Below are 13,061 nucleotides of genomic sequence, written 5' to 3' on the forward strand. Positions count from 1 at the left end.
AATGAAGGGTGGATTCCTGCGGCAGACAGATATCTCCGAGTGAATGGAATCACATCATAACAGTGTGAAAAGTACCCTCCAACCAAAACTCGGCAACAGACCAGCAGCCTTTGGAGTCTCGGGATCCCTGCTAGGGTGGACAGCTTTTTCCATGGATGAGATAGATAACGAGTAGCCTCTGGTCTTGTTTCATGGCAGAAGAACATGGAAAACAGAATCACGTGCCCTGGATTCAGGCCAGTCTTGCTTGTCAGATGCGCCTGTTCTCTGCAAATCGTAGATCCTTATCACTTGCAGATCATCCACCCAAATGGGCTAGACTGGAAGGGCATGGAGAATATGTCCATCGTCCAGTAGAAGTTATTTCTCCAAGGAGAGGCCATGGAGGGATTGAGAGTGGACCTCTTGAATGTGGCTTCCTCTGTAATAGGGATAATTATTAACCGATCACACTGGATGTCCTTGGAGCAAAATTCAGCAACCACCGATCAGTCCATCTATCCCTCAGTAATCTGCTCACATATACATTTCTGCAACAGTAAAATGTTATGTTATCTAGTTCTGTGAAGGGCCTGTGATGCATATAAAGGTTTCTCATTATCTGGTGTGGCTGTGTCCTGCCAGTTGATGTTGCATGTGTCCTACATGGACATCTTGAACTATCCCTGTGCTTTCTCTTTATTATTGTTCTGATGTTTTGAGCACAGGAACTTCTAGAAATAATTTAATTAAGATTTCTTTCCTACCACTCCAGATGGGAGTTTCCAATATTCATTCACCGCCTTTTGCCTGGAAACAAGTTATACATTCACTCCTGAGCCTCTCCTCCACTGCTTCATATAGTACTCTCTTGCTTAATGGAGACATTTCAAGTCAAATTAAGCCCCCTGCACTGTCTCAATTGCTCAGTAGCATTCATCATTACATGCCCAGATGCATGTCTTATCATATAGCAGTCGTTAGTGACTGGGCAAATGGTCCACATATCACTTAGTAATCCTGGGAACATGCAACGAGTTACCACTCATCACTTGTTCAGCCCTATGGGCGTGATGCGATCTCTACTTTGGGATTTCCAGGCTCCTGGCACTTCCTTCACGATGTTATGTTCATAGTCCTACTACTGCTTATACACTTTTAAGATAGAATTGGCATGGATGAGAGGGTGTTTCATCACTCCCATCACCCAATGAGAGGCCATGAAATGTTTGGGCTTTGACATTGCACTCTTCTGCACAACAAAACCTATGTTGTCTGCAGAAAGAATACAAGGTGCGTTTGAAGTCTGTTTGCATGTTCGCCTATCTGTCTGTTTGTCCCTCTAGCTGTACGTCTGTCGTCCTGCACATCTTCATATTCCAGCCAAGCTGCTCTCTGTATGTGTCTTGGGCGTGTCTGCATTTTACCTGAATTCTGTGTGTGTGTTGGAATTGAATGATGGTCTGTGTGCAGGGGCACCTGTATGTTTGTTAGTCTCTGGAGACCCCTCCCCGTCTGGTTGCCAGAACACCTGATGGCTGAATGCCTGGTGGGCTGTAAGACAGTGACTGCGTTGGTCTGTGGAAGAGTGTCTAGCTTTTCATGTTTCTTTGTGTGCTCAGCTGTCTCCGTGCACGTTGCTGCGTGATTGTGTGTACAAATATGTGTAACCTCTATCGATGTGCGCATGGATAGTGTCTCTCTTTGTGCACGCCCTATTTAAAAGTGAAACATGCAGCTTTGCCAGAGTTTGTTTCCCGTTTGGGAACCTTCTGTTCATTTGCATTGATGCTTAAAGCTCCCACTGCTCCAGTTTTTAAAGACCCTACGTAGGCGCTACTCTAACTCCCCTCCCCTCCTGTCCTCAGTGGTGAGCTGTGGCTGGCTGCGCCCTCCAGCGAACGGGACCAAGAAGGGCACCTCGTACATTTTTAACTCCGAAGTCAAGTTCACGTGTGGCCCTGGATTCATCCTGTTCGGTCCCCGAGTGAGGACCTGTCTGTCCAGTGGAGCATGGTCGGGCGAAGAGACCGAGTGCAAGCCAGGTAAGAACGTGCCATTACCTCTGTGTACTCATAAAATCATCTTGACGGTATCTGCTTTCTTCAGTAGTAGAGGGGACAGGTTTTCCTCCTGGATGAATGCACAAAAGGTTTCTCAGAGATGCCATAGCAGTGTCTCCTGGTGCATCTTGAGGCTGCACGTGGGCGTCAAACAGGGGTCGTCAGAGGCATATCCTATCCCTGGGTTGTACTTTAGTACTTCTGGCACTGCCCTTGCTATCTCTGGTCTCAGGGACCTGAAGGCAGGGCAAGAATTTGAAGTAGGTAAGGCTCTAAGTGCTATGTTTACTTTCTCTAACCTTTACGCCTTGTCTTTTCGATCGATGCCCAGCAGCAAATACAAAGCGGTCCAGAGGCCGAGGGTGGTAAAAGCATTTACACGTGATGTTATCGGGGATCAAGTGGTGCAGGATGTCACTTCCGCTACCCCAGGTCTTTTCACAAAGCTACATGTGAGAGAGGATGTGGCTTAGCGGCTAGAACAACTGACTTTAAAGTTGGGGAACCAGGTTCGAGTCTGGCCAAATCACTTAGGGGCAGATTTACAACTTCTGGCGCATCTCTGCAAATCAGCAGGGATGCGTCAGAACAGATGCGTCACGTAATCCCCCCTTGCACCACCACAGTTGCATCGCATTTACAATGTGGCGCACCATGGTGCAAGTAGGGGAAGATGCGTGACACATCTTGTGGCTACGGGTGGCGCATTGCTGGAGTCGTGTCGCAAGCGCAACGCAACTTCTCAATGCCAAGGGGCCACCCATACTTAACTGCGGTGCGTCACTCCTTACGCCTGCTTGAAGCAGGCATAAGGATTTGACACAGCAGCGTCGTAAAACTGACTCAGTGAAATCTTGTAGATTTCACTGCGCCAGTTTTACGGGGCTTTCCTGCGAGGGAACGCCCACCCTGCGACAGAACGCCCACATGAAACCTGACACAGGTTTCATGTGGCGCAGGGATTTACAATGTGACGCATCTGCCTAGATGCGTCACGTTGTGAATAAGTTGCAACGTGGCGCATGGTTTACGCCGCCGCTGCTTCACAAAAGTGATGCAACAACAGCATAAAAGTGTTGCAAGGGGCTTGTAAATCTGCCCCTTAATTTCCCCGTACCTAAAAACGAATATGTCCATCTGTAATGCAACTGGTGCTCATGTGAAGTGGTCTGATACCTTCGGGTCGAGTTCGCGCTATATAAAACTCCAAAAAGAAATGGAGACAGGCAGTGTAGCAGGTCTGCTCTGTCTCTGTTAATCACACTATGGGCTTAATCACTGGGTCTACAATGGGCAGTCAGAGACGAGCTGGGATGGGTTCATGTGATCCGAGTAGGTGCTATCTGAAGCACATTCTGATTTCCGCTCGGGTTCAATCACTGTCCTGATAGCACTGTAGCCTAGAAGCATTTCACTTGGCACCGGGCTGATGACAAATCAGTGTAAGAAGAAAGTCACGGAGCAGCCAGTATCTCCTGTGCCTCCACGCCCATAGCTCAGTGGCTGTTCTAACAGCGAGGTACATACTTTGATCACTTTCACGCTATCAGTTCTTCTCCCAAACTTGACTTCAGTAGGAAAGAGCTGTTTGACAAATTCTGTTGCTCCTTTCCCATGTGGTTTTATTGTTTATTCTTTAATCCTTTCCTCAACTAACAGTGTCCTTGAGATGCAGCGTGAAGCAGGAGTAATCAGCCTTCCCATTACATTAACATTTAGGGAAGGTTTCTGTCATTCTGGGTTGGTCATGAGCAAGTAGCATGTGTGCCAGGGGCTGTAATGCAAGATAGGAACATTTGCCCTGTTGCCCCCTGATTGGGTAGCGGGTAACGTTCATGATAAGGCCACAGTGAACCACTCACTCCTATCGGTACAGGTGCCAATGTTCTTCTGGATGAGTGATATCTATTCCACAGCTGGTGACATAAAATCCTGGGCATCTTTAAAAGAAAATGGATGGTTAGGTGGATGAAAGCATGAATGAATAAACATCTGAACGTTTGGGAGGATTGAGAAACAAGAGGTAGCACCAAAGCGAAATGACCTCTGTTTGCCCCATGCCTTTTGGCAGACCTCACCAATAAATACACAATAGAAGCATTGTAATTTCATTGATGTTGGCAGATGCATTCTACAAGTTCTGGGGGTTTGGTCTTGTGGAAATTCCATTTGGAGGACACAGTCATCAAAGAGACTTGTCACCCACCACAACATAATTCTAGGATATGTATTCCAGATCTAGCCACTTCCTGGGTTCAGTCCTAACTTCCCTGTAGGGCTGGTCTTTTCTCTCTTCCCAAGAGAAGAAAAGCTTCAAAACTAAGTCCTGATTTGGAGTTTGACAGTATTGGAAAGTCTGCTGACTTACATAGGAATTGCTTAGTTCAGAGGAAATTCCAGTGGAGTTTCCTTTGCCAAAGTGTTAATATGCAGCAGAAATGTCCGTCAGCGCATTTGACTCTAGTTAATAGCACCCCCCCAGGAAGGTTTTTTAGTAGAATTTAAATCAAAAGCAAGACTCAATGTTTTCAAAATGATACTAAATTTAAATTAACCCTCGTCTCACCATTACTTTATGACTTGATCGACTATCCTGTCGTTAGTAGTGGAGAAAACCCAAAGCAAATTAATACATGTGAGCTGCAGTATAGACCACCAGATGCTCTCACACTACTGAGCATTCAGTGCATTTACCTTAACACATTGGTTATGAGCTGAGTGTGGCCTACACACTTGGCATCCCTTCCTGTTTTCAGGATAACCAGTAAATGTGTAAATAACTGTTAGAATGTAACCTGCTCTCAGAAGGATTCATTTTTAGGTCTCGCCTAGGCAGCGCGCATTCGCTACACTAGGAGATGACCTTTAGAAATCTGTCATCTCCTTTTCAAGCACACTCCTGCTTGTGGTGCCATCCACCTTGCGGGAGCAAGCAGCGGTGTGCCGACCCTATGTTTATAGTTAGCATGGCTGCACGCCGGTGCTCCCGCTCCCGCTAGGGGAAAGCTAGCACAAGCACGAGTGCTTTAAAACAGCAGCGGCGCCGGGAAAGCCCCCTCCTCTCTGCCTCCCCCTCCACAGCAGTGAAGGCTTAACTTAATGTTTAATGTTATAAATCGAGTACGTCTTTGCGAGCCCAGTTAGGTTTTGAAACTGGTCGTCAGTTTGGGTTTAGATGTCTTGTCATTGAACCTCTAGAAAAAGCTCTTTCCATTACCGAATAGCTCTGTAAAGCAGTATTGTTAATTATATGTTTTGGATGTAGGGGTCTAATTAGGAGGCACTGTAAGGTTAAAGGCATCCGATCTTGGAAACGAAAACATTCGGGTTGTGTGCCTGCATGAAATAACTGCTGCTTTGGGGCAGTACTTATTGAATAACCGGGGTATCCGTGAATAATAAAGGACAACATTTTGACCACGGTGTTTGAATGACATTTTTCAGAGTTTGTTTGATGCTGCACACAGGAACTCTTCCGCAGTTCATTGGTGACCTTGGTATTCTTACCTCATTAGTACCAGTTTAATGCCTGAATGCAGAACTAGTTAACATCGCCAAAGGGTATGCTACGGCTTTGCGCCACGTGCGGCTTGTTTATTTGACTAACTTTGAATCGGTGTGAGCTGGGAACTTTTTGTTGTTAGAACCGGCAAATGACGCAGTAGATGATGGAATGTGAGGCAAGTGGAGTAGTGCTGAACATGAGGGAGGGAGTGCGGTGGCATTCAGCGCACGGTAGCCATGATGCAGCAGTGTTTCATGAGAGTGGGGAAGAGATGATTTGTGTATCAGCAGCACATTGGTTGGATGAATTGTTGATAAAAGAGGTGCTGTATAAACAAGTATTTGCAATGCAATAGGTCTCGCATTTACGCTAGTTTAAGCAATTGGCATTGGTAATGACAATGCCTTTTATTTACGTTTTAAAAACCAAAACATAAAAAAAAAGGCATTGTCTTTTACAATGCCAATAGATCAAACTCGTGTAAATGCGAGACCTATTGCATAGCAAATGCTTGTTAAGTATTACAGTGGATGAAGTTTGCCACGGAAATTTAGGAATTCTGAGAGCCTTTCAAACAGCAAGCAGTGCTTAATTTGTATAGGTTTTTTGCTGGTGATGGGTACCAGGGCCCATCTTTAGGTACCAAGACTTACCTTTTCAAGAGAGAGATGGCAGCAAAGTGAGAATCAAGTCTATCTATCTATCTATCTATCTATCTATCTATCTATCTATCTATCTATCTATCTATCTATCTATCTATCTATCTATCTATCTATCTATCTATCTATCTATCTCTCTATCTATCTATGACAGGACCTAATGTGGAAATTAAGTCCAAGTGGGCTAATTATGTCTGATTAAATTTTTTTTTTAATTCTTCCTGTTTATACTACAGATATTAATCACATTCTCAAGAATCACACATATTGCATTAAAAACGAAAATGGAATATTTAATCCGAGATTAGCTCGCTTTGTCTCAATTTCCACATAAGAATCAGGCACAAGAACTGTCCAGCTGTATAACTGGCAGACCAACATAATAAGTTGGCTAATGGAAAGGAGAGAAAAAACAGTATTAAGTATTACATGAAATTGACTGCAATGGACGAAGAGTGGATTACATCGAGATCCGTAATTTAGTGTAACTGATGTTCATTAAATGATATGCCAATCATGATATTAATATATTTGCATTAGTTGTTTTATTTAATTTTGATAACTGAATGCACTACATACACAGATTGGAATAATGGATTACAAGTTACAAGATCGATGTTAAATTGCCAAGAAAAATAACCAAAACAATAGCCTTTCTGGCTTAGAGTGCCGCATAAATTATCCACAAAAAAAATCAAGGAACTCTGGGTAGTCCCCAAGTGTAGGTGAAGAGCACCTCCAATATAGAGCATGCTCCAACACCAGCAACACTCTGAATCTGCTCACCTCGAATGCCTGTTTTTCTACCAAAACTTGAGAACTAACCAGAGGCCCTTGTCTCTTTTTGTTGCATTCCTGCGTACACACACACACACACACACACGCACGCACACGCGCGCACACACACACACACACACACTCTCTCACTCACTCTCACTCTCTCTCTACCCTTTCAGGCTTAGAGTGCCACGCGCAATTATTTAAAAAATAAGCTAGGAACTCTGGGTAGTTCCCACAGGTTTAGGTGGAGAGCAGCACCTTCCTATGGAGCACCCTACCACACCACCGACACTGTATTAACGCTATCTTGAATGGAGGCTTCAATTACTACAGAATGATAAAGTGAGCACTGTGTGCACGGCTGTCCAGTACCCTAAAACCTGCCTGACAGAGAGCCCTAAATCAAAACAGGGTGCCATATCTAGAGCACAAAATATGCCTTGATTTCTGCATGGAGCAGAAAGGGATTGAAATCACATAGAATGGCTAACATCCTGTGAAAATGATTTAAAGCACCCTACAACTTGACTAACTAAAACTATATACAAAATTCTAAGATTTTGGGTGTAAATGAGAATTTTCACTAATTCCGCCTTGGACAACTCCCATTTTGATTTAAAAATTATGGGGCGATCTTAGGGCCTGCATACGCATGGGAGAAGATAATGGTTGTGCAACTTGGAGGCCAGCCAGAGGTCTCATATTTTATTCTCCTATTATATGCTTGATGTTGTCCATATTCAAAGAATTTTGCTAAGCCCTTAATGTATTCTTGAATACAAGATTCTATTGATTATACATGATTTTATGAACCTGGAAGACTATATTATAAGGACTACATTGCTACTTTCTTCAAAAATGAACTTGATGTGTTGAAAGATTTATAAAATATGCAATGAATTCAAGGTAGACTGGTTATGTGTAAATTCTACATTGAAAAGCATGGTAGAATAGATTATTGTATATTCTAAAATATGCATAATTGAAATCATTTTTAGTAATGCATGTAATTTTGATTTACTTTTTTAAAGTTTAATAATAAGCCGTATCAAACTAAAATAAATAAGAGAATCCTTCCTGTTTCCCCTTACTCTCACTAGTATTAGAAATGCACCTTGGTTACTGTGCTTAATTAGCCAATCTAAGAGGCGAAAGCCCTACAGAGAGAGTAAGAGAAAGTGGGCGAGAGAGAGGGAGACCGAGAAAGGCAGATGGTATGGTATTTAAGAATATAAATAACAAAAATATAGATTTACATAATATCGTGGCCTGAATATTGTTTACAAAGATTATGCTCCATTGGGTGCAGATTGTCCACCACTAACTCCAATGGGGCAATATTTTTGTAAAGAATATATAGCACGCAATATTTGTGCCAGATGATATTTAGCCCACATGCCTAGAACAGAGAGAGAATAGAGTTTGTGAAGTTAAGAGGTGAATGAGTGGAACTCGTTAATATGAGACAGGGCCTCGGGCAGGAAGCATACTGTTGGCTACCTAATAGTTTCCTGAGAAGGAAGGATCACCTATTTGTGTGTGAACTGACTTATGGAGTTAAAGGAGCCTCCTTCCTGAAGTAAGTAAGGAGTGGTTGGCATGGACAGAGAGTGCCTGTTACTCATTGTGCCCTGCAGAGAGTCTAGCTTCTAGTGTATGCTGCTGCTATGTAGGCAAGAAGGGCACAGGATAAAGGGATGGCAACAAAATCTTACATTTCCACGGTGAACTGGTTAATAAAGTCCTTTCACAGCTTTGGAAGTGCTGGTTCCTGAAGGAACAAGGACTGAGGCACATGGTAGCCCATGGGTCTCATTTAGAGCTCAGACACAATGGAAGACCCTCGGATTTGTGGGTAAATATTCTTAGTCTGGATTAGATTCCCCAGGATGAGTTGCCTTCATTATAATCCATAGTTAGGAAGTTCAGGCAGCACAATCTCCTTCGCATTCAGCATTTCCTTCAAAAGATTGAAGAGGTTTTTCTATTGCACCAAACTCTAAATCTGACCCTTGAATGAAAGAAGATCCATTAGTAGTACAAACCTCGAGCTACAGTTCTGGAACAACTGGGCACAGGATGGGAGATCCCTAGGGAGATACCTCAGTGCCTGTTGGGGCTGCAACAAGAAAAAACTGAGCAGAAGGTTCCTAGTTCTGGGACTGACACTAGCAAAACGTAGGATTGTAACAGGATGGCTGTGTCCCAGATCCCCGAAAGTTGAAGACTGGCTGAAAGATATGGCTGAATGGATGAATGCTGAGGGGTGCCACATGAGAAGTCACGTAAAGGTGAAGAAATAGAAGATGACATGAGGGTCTGGGTGGCAATGATCTCTGAGAGGCTGACTCCTCCAGATGAGCTACCCCCATAGATTCTGATTTAGAGAAGGCAACAAACAGGCAGGGGTTGATTGGAGTCCTAGTGTGCGCGTCTAAATAATGATGTTAATGAAGACTGTCTGCTCCACTACTATTGCCCAATGATGAACTGTAGTACTGTTTAGGACCATGCATACGTTATGACTGAGCCTTTGCGGGGTGGGGGAGAGATTGATATTAGGGGTTTTTGTATGCAATTAATATATGGTATAATATGCTTAATTGATGTTGGTATTTTATTGTGAAAATGCCAATAAAATACTATACTTTAAAAAAAACAACTCAAACTACAGTTGTGACTTGTCTAGCATTGCAGGCATCAGCGTTTTGCAAGACTAGTGCTCCATTGGAATGTATTCGCCTTCTAGCTTCTGAAGGCCCATTGAAAGCAATGTCATTAAATATATTGTACATCAACATTGATAAAGTGAAATGAGAATAGCCATTGACAGTAGAGGATATAGTCTCAGGAAGATTGTCCCTCATAACTCCAGTAAGAATTTGCACTCACTGGCTGCGTCCACTTTTCACTTGCTAAGTCCTTCCTAATGTATAAATCGTTCACCACATATCACTGTCTCCTAGTGTTGTTTTCACCACATTCTCCAAACATATTTCTTCTGGCAGCGGCAGCCCATTCCTGTGCAGGCCAGTGTGGTCGGAACATACTCGGCTGCTCCTGTAGGCCCACCTGTGAGAACCTAGGGACCTGCTGCCCAGATTACAGAAGGTTCTGCATCCAGATTGCACCACAGTCGGGGATCCTCTTAGGAGGCAGAGACATCGTGGTGCTCAATGTGACTTTTGATGTCTCCTCGAACATAACGTGCAGGTAAGTGTACCACTTCTGTTCCATCAAGACCACTAGAAACTGATAGCCATCCAGCTCAGGACAAACTACAGCATTGTTTTTGTAAACTCAGTGTGAGGTGGTTTTTTATTCATAACATTATTGTGGATTTGACCTTCTAGAAAATATTTACATTTTAAAATGTCTTTGGACATTTGCTGACAGAATCGACTTAGAACTATCCTGGGATTCTTCTCTCGTGTTTCCTTTGATTTGTATTTTGGACGCAATGTACTTATGCGTTGAATTGAAGAACTGCAAGCACCATAGTGGTGGGAAGATAGGAAAAGTGCCATTTGCATTTTCCATATTCAGGGCTAGGAGAGTAAACAGGCCTAGACACCAAAAAGAATTGGCCCGACGAGTGAATTATATAGCTAAAAAGGTGGCCTATGTTTGCAAATCAGGGCAATTTTGAACTTGTAAAGAAAGAAGAAAGTATTTTGCAAGATTTGGAAGAGAGCAGGGTCAGACTGGCCGTAGCGGGCACCGGTTTTGGGACTCTGTGGGGCCGTTTTTGTTACAGGGACGTTTTTGCCGCATAGCTGCAATATCAACCTTGTAAAAAAATCGTCCAAAACCGGCCTTGGAAAACAGCTCTGCTGTCCCCCCCCAGCCCCCAGGGGGCCGGCCGAGCACTTTGCCAGGGACGGTTTTGGTTCCCAGTCCGGCCCTGGAAGAGAGTGCTTGTATTTGAGCTTCCGGCAGACAATGTTTGCTTTTAAGTAAATTAACAGTAAAAATCGACACAGCAGACGATAAAACGGACCGACAAATAGCCAAAAAGCAGTCCAAACACTGACCATTCAGACCAGGGCTATAGGCCAGTCCGACCCTCCCTTTATTTAGAAAGGTGTACTCATCAAATGCTACGTTTTGTGAGAAACATCCTTGCCGTCGGTGTACTGTTCCCCACTATCCAACCACAAACCAGACTTTTCGCTGCTTCATCTCTAAAATTGATGCTTATAGTGACACCCCTGATAATTCGAGTTTCTGCTATTCCCTCGTACTGCAGATATAGAGTTTCACCCCCTCCCACACATCTTTGTTTTTATGTGATTTTTTCCCTCCATCCTGATTTTATATTCCTCTCTCTACGTGACTCTAGTTTCCTTTCACCTCTACCAGTGGCACCAATCTCCCTGCTCCCTCTCCACTGTCATTTCATGTAACTGGTACCTTTAACTGCGACCATCAGTCCCCCCCTTTCCCCGCCCGGTGATTCCATATTATGACAATAGCGGGCAACACAACTGCTCTTGATTATCCTTTATAAACAAAAGGGAGTGAAATGGAAATGGATCAAAACTGCATTCACAAGTGACCTGGCTACCTGTTGTTTTGTTGCAGTAGGATTGCAACAAAGGATATAGGATTACCTGTTGGTCCCTCTGAGAAGCTGTCGACACAGGGCATTGAATTGATCCCAGAACATACCCACAGTAATAGAAAGAAAGCGCTGCAGAATTTTATACAAAGTCCATGACATGGATTGTGTATTTGCTTTCTGCGAATATCAAGGTACAGTTGTTTCATTTACTCTTTCTAGATTTGGGGAAAATGTCGTTACCAATGGACATGTTGACAAAGATGGCGCTGCGCACTGCATCTCGCCAATGTTGTACGAGACCGGTCGGATCCCCCTTGCGATGTCTGAGGACGGAGGAGCTTCATACCCATATTCCAGCTCCTGGATTTCAGGTAAATGTTCATTCATTGCTCAAGGCCAACTACAGAACACTACAGCTTTAAATGCTGAAGGGCGCGCTATATGAATCGACCTCACGGTGGCCAGCTATCTGTTTTGTGTATAGAAATAAAGCTGGCTCTCACTCTAGGTTGCTGTTAGAAATGCACAATAACAAAAGATAAGTGTTCTCCGCTCTGGTGGCTGCCTGTCTGCAATCTTCTCTAGGTTGCTTGTCCATTTTTGCAGGAGTGGAGGGCCCCAGTCTCACTGGCCTGAAATGATACTAGAGCAGCCACGGCCCGTGGAAGGAGTTCCGTGGGGCGGAAAGGCGGGGCGGGGGAGGGGCAGGGTGGGGGGTACTAAAAACTGGAATATGGATAATTGGAGGTAAGTAAACAATTAAATAAATAAAACGAATTTCGGAGCGTGCGCTGCATTGCATTTTGCGATGCAGCACGCGCTACGAAATTCGTTTTATTTATTTAATTGTTTACTTACCTCCAATTATCCATATTCTGGTTTTTAGTACCCCCTACCCTGCCCCTCCCCCGCCCCACCTCTCTGCCCCACGGAACTCCCTCCACGGGCCGCGGCTGTACTAGAGTTCGTGTCTGTTAGACCTGTCACCTTGGCGTGGGTCTCCCTTCCATTTTTTGCTGTTGCCTCAGGTGTTTTTGATGGTTATAGATGCTTTGGGCACTGTGCCACTGCTGTCCAGTGCCACAGTGCAAGTGCTCCCTATGGTAAATTGATGTATGGATTAGTGATTCCATGATTGGCTGGTTTGGTTTACTTGTCAGACCCTAGTACAGTGCAATGAGTGTGTCCAGGGCTTGTTAACCGAATGCTGCTGGTGGGCTTGCAGCACTGGTTGTGCCACCCACAGAAGCAGCCTGTAAAAGTGTGTCTCAGGTCTGCCATTGCAGAGCCTGTGTGCAGTCTGGTACTGCCATGCTGACTGGGCAAGTGCACCCACTTGCCAGTCCCTAAACCTTCCCTTTTCTGCATATTAGTGACCCCTATGGTAGGCCCAAGGGCAGGGTGCATTGTAAGTATAAGGTAGGACATGCCCTGGTGTGTGTGGCATGTCCTAATAATGAATTACAGCCATTTTCGTTTTTCACTATTGCAAGGCTGCCTGTTCTCCATAG

At 44.2% G+C, this 13,061-nt stretch overlaps 1 protein-coding gene across 3 annotated transcripts in view; it reads left to right on the forward strand.

Moving 5' to 3' along the window:
* LOC146784167 (uncharacterized) overlaps positions 1-13,061 on the forward strand; it is a 901,426-nt gene that overhangs the window by 300,952 nt on the left and 587,413 nt on the right. For all 3 annotated transcript variants that reach the window (XR_014970387.1, XM_085633210.1, XM_085633211.1), the window contains exons 13-15: positions 1,848-2,024; positions 9,995-10,199; positions 11,770-11,921. Coding sequence is in view for 2 of the 3 variants with exons in the window: in XM_085633210.1 (XP_085489336.1) it covers positions 1,848-2,024; positions 9,995-10,199; positions 11,770-11,921 (534 nt within the window). In the remaining variant the exon portion in view is untranslated. The remainder of the gene's footprint in view (positions 1-1,847; positions 2,025-9,994; positions 10,200-11,769; positions 11,922-13,061) is intronic.

Source organism: Triturus cristatus, chromosome 11 (assembly GCF_964204655.1).
Source record: "Triturus cristatus chromosome 11, aTriCri1.1, whole genome shotgun sequence".
In the NCBI taxonomy this organism is placed as follows: domain Eukaryota; kingdom Metazoa; phylum Chordata; class Amphibia; order Caudata; family Salamandridae; genus Triturus; species Triturus cristatus.